We start from the raw sequence: 12,855 nt of genomic DNA on the forward strand, positions 1-12,855 counted from the left end.
CAGAGAGGCATGGACCCTATACTATCCTTTTCTAACAAGGGGCCTTTGGGGAATGCATTATTTTGCCACCTTGCCTCCTGCTATTAGTGTGGAGGTAGTTGGAAGGTCTGTTGCCTCCCTTCACCTATACAAGCTAAATGGGTATTGCAGTTGCAGAACTTGAACATAGGAGAGTAAAACTCTTTAGAAAATCTAAACTTGGATCCCCGCCCTGCTTTTCTGATCCTGTAGTCTTCAGAGAACTAGTAGAGCCCAGCCCATTGAAATGCACACCACATGTATCCCCATACACACTGCTATCATCTTTACCCAGGAAGAAGACAGTTTCCTTTTTATTCGTTATTAGTTTTATCAGTTATTGGATGAATGAGAGGTACTGCAACTCTGCCTTGTCACTAGTTGACATGAGAGAAGAGAATAGCAACTGCTTCCAAACCAACTTACTTGTTGTGTAACAATGTATGTTTGCAGGGACGTCAAAGTTGATCTTTTGCAAAACTGCTGCAGTGTATTTTTGAACATGAAAATATACATATGCTCAAAGCTAATTTGCATTGTGTCTACATAAAAGCAATATTTAAAAAGATAGATGGCAAATTTATATGTTTATTCCTTTCAATTGGAATTCATGCTCTTTTTTATTTGTATTTACACTCTTATAGTCTCACCCTCTACAGTCAGCTGTTTCACAAATGTACATTACTAAAAAAAAGTCACACATGAGAACAGAAGAACAATGCACACAGGCACAGAATTTTCACTCTGTACCAGCTTTACTTGACAGGGCAGCCAACTTCAATAAAAAGGACTTCAACAGTAAAGAGGAATTCTGTACCATGAATTTTCATTGAAGGTAGATGCATGGGCAGAATAATTGCATAGTAAATTGGAGCCTCAATGCATAAGGGCTGTACCAGACATGAGAATACAAACATGTGTTGGACCCATGATTTAGAAGCTCAGCAAGGACATCTTGCCCTGATCTGGATAGCCCAGGCAAGCTCGATCTCGTTAGATATCAAAAGTTAAGCTGGGTGGGCCTTTGTTAATAATTGGATGGGAGATCTCCAATGGAGACCAGGGTTTCAAAGGCAGGCAATGGCAAACCACCTTTGTTAGTCTCTTGTCTTGAAAATCCCAGCAGGGGACACCATAAGTCAGCTGTGACTTGATGGCATTTTCTACCACCAAGTACATCTTGTCAAAGTAGATAAAGAAATGTGGCCTCATATACAACCCCTAATATACTGTAGTGCAGGTATACGTGTTTAGGTATGTAGCCTTACCATTTCATTTATCAAGTCTAGCAGCTGTTAAGATTTAAAACATGTAAATTAAAGTAACAGGAGGGAGAAAAGGTTGAAAAAATACAAGCCATTTAAACTTTCAAAAAGCAATTTTAAATTTTCTTTTCACACAAAATCATATAAAAGAAAAATAGACTGGGGAGTCAACGATTTCACCTGGTATTTTATTTTATTTTTTAATTTAATCAAACCAGCTTTTATAGTCATCTGCAGGGATAGTCATTTGGGACAATATATAATCTAGCACCACATATCTTGATCTTCCTTTAAATAAAAGTTCTTTGAAAACTACACAGCATATTTTAAGCAAAAATACTGGTGTAAACCCTTTAGAAATCATTCCATAATAAATGCAAAAACTCAAACTGGCACTTTTTAGAATGTATGATACAGAAAGCACACTATAGAATGTAGTGCACACTCACTGTTATTCTCTGCTATAAGGCTTAACATGGAAATAAGGCAGCATTCCACTTCTATTTGTTTTCAAGTCCATCATAAAAGAGCTTAGTGACAAGTCCACAGGACAGTTGCACAGCAGCACTGCCTGCCGGATTGTACCTTTTTAGTATATCTCCTTAGTAAGTGTCAAGATGCCATTCTTCCATTCATCTCAGTTCACCCTCCTCTTAAAAAAATAGCTTAACAGGTGTGCCATATTTATCATAGGCTGTAAGGTATTCAAATAGTCACAAAACAGCAATGAATAAAAAGCTAGCAGTGTTCAATATCTTATGTGACTTCTATTAGTTACTCTTCAGTTGCTAAACACATATTTAAATACTTTAGACAGCTATGTACTATCACAGATTATAGGTTTTTTAAAAATCTAACTGCCCTAATTCTTTAGTAACTATGCATTTTGGCATGTTGCTACTTTCACAAATATAAACAGTATTTTTAATACATTCTCTCTCTCTAGCTATTTCACAATAGTGCAAATAAGAACATTCTTTGGATAGCCATTTTCAAATGTCATCCACAGTGTTACCTTGATTTTTACAGTCAGCCAATGATGATGTTAAAAGTACTTTAAATACACTTAATTTCCAGCATTCATGTTAACAAAGACATTATCCTTCATTGCTATGTATTAATAACTAGATCACAAAAAAGATTAAGCTAATTTTCTCACTTAATCAAAAGATATGTTAGGTTTATATTTAAATAAATTTTAGATATTAAATCTACATCCTTCTCCATAATCTGTTCATAAAATCTCAAACAATTTACACATTATCCACTTATCTTATTATGCTAGCTATGTTACCAGCATTCCTTTAAATAAGATATTGTACAGCATTGCTTTATGACACCTATCTTACCCAACATAAGATTTCTAGAGTTGTATAAAAAAGTTAGAATTTTATTCAATATTCCCTGTTGAAACAGGACGCAGACTTTCACGATCCAAGTGTTGTTTTTCCTCACTGGAACGGCACTAAATCTATGGCAAATAGAGCTGGACACAGTGATTCTGGAACAGAACTAAATCTATGGCCAATACAGCTGCACAAAGTGAATTCTGAACAGAATTAAACAAATGGCACACAGTGATTTTATATGCTATCTTATGTTGCTTGCTGCATTTACCCGTTTGCTTGTAGTTGCTGGCATCAAGTTTCCATTTGTTGTATTTGTTGTTGAACCATTTACAACGATGTAGTCAACCTTGTTTTCCAATTTGCCCAAGCGCTGCAAGATGTCATCTAGAAGAACTGCAATTGTTCTTTTGAGATCAGCTAAAGAACATAAAAGACAGAAAGGAATCCTATTTTGTACTCTAAAGTTTAATGACATAGTTAAACTGTAGTTAATATGTGCATACAGAAGTGAGAATCTCACAGCACTCTAAGAAGTCATAAGAATAGCAGTTACCAGGGGGAATGGGTCCAAGTCAAACTTGTTTGTTTCACATTTAGTTTAGGCGTTAAAGAGTTCATCCGTATATTTCCAGTCAGTGTGATATAGGCAACTATATACCCCGTAGAACGTGATTGGCTGTGGGGAGGTGCTTTTCGGATTAGGCCTTCCTGGTTTCCTTCAATCTGCCTGTACACAGAACTAGCCAAACCATTGCTAATGCACTGCTCTCTTAATGCTAACATTCCACAAAATGAGCACTGCACTTCTATAAGCATTTTTAAATTATTCCATATCCCTGATCAAGTTTTTTTTGCTGTCCTTGGTACTGTTTCCACTTCTGTTGCATCTTTCTGGAGCTTACATATCAAGAACTCTGAATATTCAAAGCGTGGACAGAAGTTATATATAACAGAATGATCATCACCTGTATCATTCTAATAAGCTCATATTCTGATGAGTTCTCTCAAACAACATCAATGAAGCATGCATTTTCAGGGCCACAACAAAAACATAATATGTTTCCCGTTAAAGATTGTGGATCTCCTTGTTTACGGGCTGTCACTTTAAAATATAGAATTTTATGTAGCATTATTGCAAACTGATAATACTTTTTATATGAATAAAATTAAGTGACATTAAATATTGACACATGACACTGCAAAAAAGCATTTGTTTACCCTTACCATATCCTGCCATTGCAGCTCCATTACCACCATTGATTATATTCTTGTTTTCTTCTGCTAGTGCTCTGACGTATCTTTTACTTAAGTCCAGGATTTGTTCACGCAGCTCAGCACTGCTCTGTTGCCTTGGATGTTGAAAGGTATAGCGCAGTAACATTATGCCCCAGATAAAACCAAAAACCAGTAGCAATAAACTTAATTTCTGGGACACATTTTTTCTTGAAAAAGTGAAAAACATTTCTGATCAGGCCAAAGATATAAAAGTAAGTTGAAGTCACAGTATTTTCATGGTAGATTATTTTTAATAGTCACAGAACAGTCACTCTTCTGGAAAGAGTATTTCACCTATTTGTTTTCCAGTGGACATGCTTGATTCCTGAAATTTAAACACAAAAGAGTGTTCTCATTCAAAATGCCTTTGGAAAATACAAAGTCCTTACACATATCACAGTTGGATTTGCTACACAAAAGAAAAGCAGCCAGGGCACCACTGTGACAGACTTCAAAGATCACCAGTATTCATCATGTATATATTAGAGAAACCCTACAGCTATAGACTTCACTACTATTGCTATAAGTATGATCCTACTGGGTAGTTGTTTAATATATCAGTCATAGAATTGCTTATGTTCTGCTTCAGCATTTCTTCAGGTCTGCATTGGATTTCTGCTGGTTTTTAAATCTTTGCAAATGTGCATGTTTATACGCTTTACATGTTTGAAAAGACTGTATTGTCTCACACTGTGTAATTCGTCTTGAGTCTCAGTAAGAAAGGCAGACTACAAATAATATAAATAATAATAAGCCCATTGAAAATATATAGGTACATAGAGGGTAACTCCATATGATTGTACTGACACTGTCAGTATCAGTAAGAAGGGTGTAATAATACTGGCTTACCAGATTTGTAAATATTATGAAGATAATACATGACCACTATAAAAAAGATAAAGGTAGCCCCCTGTTCAAGCACATTACTGACCCACGGGGGGATGTCGCATCACGACGTTTTCTTGGGCAATGTAAATACTAAATATTGTTGTTATGACTTTCAACTGGTTCCATTACCTGGTAACATCCTAAGCCAAAAAAGCTTATAAAGGTGTCCTTCACCCCAGCTAACGAATTACAATTTAATTAAGACTGGTCCCCACTGACTACCCAATTCATTTATTATAATAGTTAGAAGCCAAAATCTATTCACCAGTTACTAACCAGGATGGATGATTGTTAGAATAATCTATTCCCACTGCAAATCGTCATCTGGCATTACCCTAGCAATAACTGGGCTTCAGAGTGAAGAGCACTAGGCAATACCAACTCATCCCTGACTATAATAATAAACTGTTAACAAACTAGGGTGTTTTTTTTTTTGAAAAAGCCGATTTAGACATATAAAATAAAATACTTAAAACACATAGGCAAAACAATAATAGATATAACATTACATAAGTACAAAGTTTAACAACAGTATAAACTCAAAGATAACTCTCATTTCAGAATATATTTTGAAATTGGATTACCACCCAGAAAGGAGAAACCACAAGCCAGTATCTCTATTAATCAAAGAGAAGGCTGACCCTGATAATTACTGTAAATCCAAGTTAACAACAATTGCATGGACTTTTGAAATAAATCTGGCAGTAGCCAAAGTAAGCACATCTGTCATTTCCAGATAAAAGAATAAATAAATGATATACATAGGAAAGGACAGGGGGTGTTTATTTATTTACTTCAGTTATACCCTGCCTTTCTCCCTAGTGGGAACTTAAAGTGACTTACATCCCTTATCCTCACAACAACCTTGTGAGATAGATTAGCCTGAGTGTATGTGACTGGCCCAAAGTTACCCAATAAAATTCCATAGCAGAGAGGGGAATTCAGTCCTGAGTCTCACAGATTCTAGCCCAATACTAATCATTACACGACACATGGAAAGGAAAAATCTGAGAAAGTTTCAATTTATGATAAAGTTTACACGAGAAAAGACGATCTGTTAAAGTTTTATGCACCTGGAGCCCACAGGCAAATTCTTTGATCCCATGGGATGTTAGAAAATCTGTCAAATAGATCAGTAATTGGTAATGAGTTAAAAAGGGGCAAATGGAAAAAAGTGGCAGTACAAAAGGGCTGAGAGTATGTAAATATCTGTACAATGGGGAACAAGTGCATTTAGAAGAGATGTTGCTAGTCCTATGTTTCCAGCTGACCATTCACTAAGGCACAAGGTCTGTTAAACCCCTGGGAAACAAAGCCTGAGATTGAAATATCTAACGCACCAATTTTGGTATCCACCAATAAATTGGATCTGCCTCTAAGAAAAAAAATTATGCTGAAAACTCTGAAGTATCCTGGACTATAAACCTATGATGCTCATAAATGGTAGATTACTAGTTATTTTTACAACTGGCGAAAAGATTCTAGAAGCCAATGCAAACCTAATATAGAAATCTCTAAATCCTGTTGCCAGGTAAGTATGCATCTCTGCACACATCAGCTATTAATAGTAACTGAAATCAAAATCACTATTGCAAATATTGGCATAACCCTATAATACCATCAGTATATACATTGATTTTAAAAATTTGGAATTTTTCCAAAGTGTCTACATTAAGTGAATTTGGTAATTTAAGGGATAGGAGACAAATTTATTTGGGGGGGATTAGAACTAGTATCCATTTATGATTTTGAAAAACTAAATATACTATTAAACACAGTCAATTTTTTTCCAATATAAACCCAAAAGAAATGTTTACTTTAGGATGACAAAATGTTCTTGCAATCTAGTTTTATAATAGAATATTTTTCAAAAGTGACATACATCACAAAGCCAAGAGTAGATCTTCTCCAACTCTGATTGTACCTATATTCAAGAAATAACCATCCTCTGCTAAGCTAAAGTGGTCCTAAAGTTGAGCAACAGATTCCAAACCTGCACTGGTGCTCAAATCAGTATCAGTGTGAATAAAATGACTTAGTTAAATAAATACATCTCTTAGTAATTATCAAAGCAAATAACATAATCTTCCACTAAAATGACAGCCATTTAAGAAATGGTAAAAATTCTGGAGAAAGAAAAATCAAGGATGAGAAAGTGGAAATACATTTAGGCCATTACTCAAATAGAAGAAAAAACAGATTAATTAGATAAGAGAAACTAGAGTATAAATTTCATAATTATTGCAAAAGTCCATAAAGAGTTTAAAGTAAGTTTTAAATCATTAAAAGATAAAACTCTAATGCAAAAATAAGATCAACAGTAATTATCTTCTTCCTGTTCTGTTTAAAAATGCCACCTTCTATACGCTTAAGACAGAAAAGATCAGTAATAATATCTTTAATAATATATAATATTATATCCATACTATCCTTTTTACCTTTCCTTTGTGGTTGAAATTAGCAGTAAGATAAAACATAGACAAAACCATTTTTTTATTCGGCCAGTTTTCTCCCCCCACCCCCAGACAAAAGTTTAAAGTTACCCATGCCTTCAGGAACATTAATGATTATTCCAGCATCAAATTCTTCAGATTAATCAGTAAATTGAAACACAGAGCAGCAATTCAAGACTAATAATGATTAGTAAAATGGAGGGCTTTTTTTTACTTAACACATAGCATATCTAGACTATACACCATATTTCAAGGCATTTTTAATACTTTATGCCAAGGGACTTCAGCTAGATAAAAAATAGGGCAAACATTAACCAGTTCATTCAAATACAGTAATGCTCTCAAAAACTATATTATATCCTAACAATTATTTCTATATCAGGTATTCCAAGGTCCGATTCCAATTACAAAAATCTGATTACAAAGTTACACATAGCCTATGTATTGTCGAAGGCTTTCACGGCCAGAGAACGATGGTTGTTGTGGGTTTTCCGGGCTGTATTGCCGTGGTCTTGGCATTGTAGTTCCTGACGTTTCGCCAGCAGCTGTGGCTGGCATCTTCAGAGGTGTAGCACCAAAAGACAGAGATCTCTCAGTGTCACAGTGTTACACATATCCTGCTACAATAACATATAAAGATTTCATAGCAAATGAATTACAGTATTTATGAATGAAAGCAGAAAATTATTACTTGGAAAGTGGACACCTAGAATCAGGAATAGACCTTTAAGAAAAGAACACTGTTTTGTTTGCAGCATGCAAACATCTAGTTCAGACTTTCTGCAAAACAAGTAATTGAGGGAGGACTTGCTAACTGAATACGAAGATTCAGAAGCTCGAGAAGGAAAGCCATGACAGCGTGCCTTAGTGTAGATAAGTTAATACTGACAAAAGAAATAGTATGGTATAAGGTAACGTCTGATTTAAAAAAAAAAACGGAAGCACAAATCCCTGTTACGCATGACAAATCTTACCTTGAAAACACTGCCGCTTGGGATCACCGGACTCGAACGAGGCCACTCGCCGCCCATTGGCATCTCTCGCCCTGAAATGTTCCACAACCCGCGCTAAGCCATTGCCAGTGCCCAAAGAGCCCTGTCTTGTATCCCTCCAGCCCTCGACCACCTTCTCACCCCCCACCCCGGTCGCGTTCTCCAATCCTAAACAAGGTTACCATGCAACCCCACGCGCTCTAGCGAGCTGTCAGCACACACAACAAGGGCTCCCATTGACTTCCGCTCCTTCCTAGCCAGCGCCTTCTTACTGCGCTGAGCATAGAGAAAAGGCGGAGGAAAGACGTGTCTATTTCCGGCTCTCGGCGGGGGAAAAAAAAGAGTAAACAAAGCAAACCGCCATATGCGGGCAGCAGAATAGATTGTACGTAGTCAGCCCGAGAGATTTTGGGATTAGTATTACATGCGTGAAAAACCAGTCGTTTTGAAGCCTACTTATTTTTCGCCATTCTACTTCTTTTTTTGGAACGGGGTTTTTTGGTCTATATTCAATTAGAAATGTTTTTAGCAGTTAAAGTACGTCACATTAAAAGGTGGTATTGCATGAGGAAAGGACAGCAGGATTTGAGTCTAGCTACACCTTAAAAGACCAACACGATTTTCAGGATATAAACTTTCCAGAGTCAATGGACCCGCCCCCTCCCCCCCGGGATGAATAGAGATAATAAGATTTTTATCTCGCTGCAGATGCTAATTTCTACTCTAATCAAGCAGTCCTGTACCTTTACATACTGACTCCCTTCTTTGCTTCACCCCCCACTGGGATATAAAGGCGTAGGGATTTCTTTCCACTCCTTGTATCTGATGAAAGGAATTTTGACACAAAAGCTTATACCCTGAAAATCTTGGTCTTTAATGTGCCACTGGACTGAAACCCTGCTGTTCTATTGTTGACCAACTCAGCTACCCACCAGAAACTATGAGGAAAAGAGGAAGGAAGGAAACCCACTAGGTCACTTAGATGATTTACATTGCTGTCCTAAGCAGATCAACACCATTCTAATCCTGATTGACTTGTTTAGAAAGGCATAATTTTGTTCAGGATTGCACAGCTGAAGCTCTACTTTATGTATGCATAATCTCTTTTCTGACCTCCGTTTTGCAAGACATCTATCCTGAAATCCACCAAATGGTCGAAATCTTGAATTAAACTATTTAAAGGCCAAAGCAGGTAAGGCACAATCTTCCCAGCATTTTCATCAGTAACTTGCTGCAGTAGGGTCCTCAAATTTAGATTGGGACACAAGCAGGGCTTTTTTTCCAGTGGGAACACGGTGGAATGGAGTTCCGGCACCTTTTGAAAGTACTCGACAATAGCTCGTGAAAATAATATTATTTCAAAGAATCTCATGTGTTTCTCCCTCATTTCCCTCTTGAGAGTTCAGCCACCTCTTTTCCCAGAAAAAAAACTCCAGGACACAGGCATGGGTCAGGAGGTTTAAACCTTCTTATCCCACGTGGTTTCTTTTTTAAATTTTTTTCCCTAAACAACAAAGGAGATGCAGAAAAAAAAAAGATAAGGAAAAACAAAATGCCCATTACATTGGGAGAAAATTAAGAAACACCAATTATCTAGAACATGATCACTATAAATCATTTGAATATTATGTTCAAGCCCACAACAACCATTCTCAGAGAGATTTCCTCTCTCTTCCACTGTCTTGCTAGTAAACTAAAAATACTGTTAGAAACTATTTAACAATATTTACCGCTATATAGCTCAGAACACACCACGATCTATACATTTCATTACTATACTACAATGCACCAAACTATACTAGCTATACTAAACTAATTTTCCATTTTGGAAAATCTAAAGTTTAAAATAAACAATATTTTAATAATCTCTCTCAATCTGAGCTCCTATTCAAATTTACTTTATTTACATTATTAATTTTTTATTTTTCATCTTTATCTATAATAAGCAAAGTAATTTTCCCATTTTTTTTCAAATTCTCTGATAGGTCTTATCCCACATGGTTTCATCAGCCAAAATTTCCACTCCTCCAGCAATTAGCCATGGAAAGATAAAGGCAAGCAATGAGAGGGCAAGCTTCTGAACATACATCCAGACTGACACAGAAAATTAGGTTGTGTTTGCACAGGGAGAGGAAAACAGAGATCTTGTGGCTGTGAGTGGTTGTGTTCAGTAGAAAAGGATGACCAAGACCAGATGTAAAGGTTTAAATGGCAATATGGATTTTATTGAGGGATTTAGTACAATATTAGGGAGGGGGCATCCTAAAAAAATACAAGCAGTACTACATCAAGGTACAGACAAATAGCACACTCCTTATCTAAACTAACGATATCACAACAACAGCCAGAAATCAACTACAGCTACTCCATCTTAGAGCAGGAGTTACATTTAAGCTAGAAGTGTAAATGTGGGGAAAACAAGGAGTGGAACAAAGGTGAAGTTGTCCAGTCTTCCAAGTATGAGCCACTAACTAGCAAAGAGGAACAGAATGCCAGGTCTTTGTGTGGTGGAGTGCGAGTTGGAAATTGGAGGAGATAGAGACGGGGAGCACAGAAATACTTTTCCTAGTCTGCATAGAAATCAGGATGGAAGAAGGAAGGATTCAGTGTGTTGGGAGCCTGAGCTGCAGTCCAGGTTGTAGCCAGGGTCAGACTCAAATTAATGCTCTAAAGCCAAGATTTGGGGGGCAATGACTAATATGGGAACCTTTCAGATAACAGAATTGCAGTTTAGAATAAAGGAATGACTTGGGAGTTGGGTGAATTATCTGGAGAGAACCACCGAATGTGGAGTGTACTGATTGAATTACCAGGGACCAGTACAAAGACAAAGTTAGAAAACTGAAGGAATGACACTGACTCATACCTTTGCTGGGAATTTAGGCACAATGGGAAGGTTTGAATTGGATGTTTTCAGCTGTCACAAGGCACTGGAATCCAAATTGTGTTAGTGGTCCATGATTGCATTACCATGTCAAGAACAATACTGGGTGCAGTGCCTTTGGCTTCTAGCCCAGCTTGACTTAATTGCTCTAGTCCTGTTGGCACAAATATTACAACTTGCGCTCCCTGATTTCTCTTGGCAAAAATGGCTTCTTCTTCAAAAGTTGTTTCCGGGGCAGTATTTGTGCTTGCCTCGCAGGGGCAGGGAATTGTTCATGGTTTTACATACGCAGTACCAACTTTCATGCTGTGAATGAAGGGTGCATAGATGAAAATGGGGGGGGGGCTAGCAACATATATCTTCTTTACCCCTTCCAAGACTAGTAACAGCCTGTAGGAAGGAAAGTGGTCTCAGTTCAAATTTGTAAAACCAAACAGAATGTATGCAGTTCTGTAATTCCAACCCCCATTTTATAAAATAATGGTCCAAGATCAAGTTATGAAAGGTCCAGTATTTAGGTTGGCCTTCATGTAGCTGGAAGTATCTTTCACTGCCTACTATCCCAGAGAGTTGCTGCCTCATGTAGAGTTGTCAGCTCTGGCTTGGGAAATTCCTGGAGATTTGGGGCAGAGCCTGGCAAGAGAAGGGAGCTCAGCAGGGATGGGATTCCATAGTCTACTGTCTGAAGCTGCCACTTCCTCCCAAGGAACTGATCTCTGTACTCTGGAAATCCATTGTAACTCCAGGAGAACCTCTGGCCCCACTTGTAGGATGGCGACTCTAGAAAGCACACATGAGATATTAGGGCAAGCCCTCAAACAACCAGTTCCCTATTAAATATAAGGGAATGTCTCATAAATTCTATCACAACATAAACACTGTTGTTGGGGATTTTTGTAGCCAATGTACCAGTTCATCTCTCCACACAGTATACCCCAAGCCTTTGCTAAATGGATTGGTATAGCAAAATCTTTTGCCTTATTACATATTATTTCTTTGGAGTTTTAAAATGGTCCTGCAAATTTCTTGGCCTACAAGAAAGGGAAATAAGCAGCATTTATTTTAAAATTTACCCTGTGTTATTTCTTAAAAGAGATTTATCAACAGGTTATACTTTTGTGGTATGCTCACAGTTGGGCATCAGTCTCACAATGATACAAACATTGCTAAGGTTCTTCTACACCACCTAGAAAGCTGAAAATTGGTAGAAAACACAGTTAAAGATAACTTGTTTATGATTCCAGATATGTTGGTCTGTAGTTGAACAGCAAGATTCAGGTCCAGTACACTTTAAAGGCCAACTAGATTTCTAGAATATGAGCTTTCGAGAGTCAAGGTTCCCTTTGTCAGATATGAAGGTAATTTGACTCTCCAAAGCTCGTACTCTGAAAATCTAGTTCATCTTTAAGATGCTACTGGACCCAAATATTGCAAGTCCAGATGTGTAACTGTTTTTAGGCTGTAGCAGCAAACTAAAACAGGAGTCCAGTGACATCATAAAGATCAACAACATTTATTCCAGAAGCTTTTCTAAGTGTCTATCCATTAGGCTGCTGCTAGCATAACTGTCACGATGCCAAAGTCCCACTTCTTGGAAACGGTTGGCTACACAGGACTAGAAGCACCACAACGCTCTGCCCCTCGCTGGGCCAGTTGCTTCAGAAGAGCCACTGAAGGTCCAGCAGAATCAACGCAGGCGCGCGCGCCATCTGTTGTGTTGATCCAAGTCAT

At 37.4% G+C, this 12,855-nt stretch overlaps 1 protein-coding gene across 2 annotated transcripts; it reads right to left on the reverse strand.

Annotated features, from left to right (window-relative positions):
• Positions 1 to 1,474: 1,474 nt before the first annotated feature.
• Positions 1,475 to 8,503, reverse strand: CCDC126 (coiled-coil domain containing 126). Of its 2 annotated transcripts, XM_054991504.1 has the most exons (4): positions 8,423 to 8,503; positions 8,223 to 8,293; positions 3,857 to 4,232; positions 1,475 to 3,049 (listed from the first exon to the last, which is right to left on the reverse strand). In XM_054991504.1, exons 3-4 carry the CDS (start codon positions 4,092 to 4,094, stop codon positions 2,874 to 2,876), a joined length of 414 nt encoding a protein of 137 aa, XP_054847479.1. In that variant the 5' UTR covers positions 4,095 to 4,232; positions 8,223 to 8,293; positions 8,423 to 8,503; the 3' UTR covers positions 1,475 to 2,873. The 2 variants fall into 2 exon arrangements, with proteins under 2 accessions (XP_054847479.1, XP_054847478.1); XM_054991503.1 differs by having other exon boundaries at positions 8,223 to 8,502.
• Positions 8,504 to 12,855: the final 4,352 nt, after the last annotated feature.

This window comes from Eublepharis macularius, chromosome 11 (genome assembly GCF_028583425.1).
Source record: "Eublepharis macularius isolate TG4126 chromosome 11, MPM_Emac_v1.0, whole genome shotgun sequence".
In the NCBI taxonomy this organism is placed as follows: Eukaryota; Metazoa; Chordata; class Lepidosauria; order Squamata; family Eublepharidae; genus Eublepharis; species Eublepharis macularius.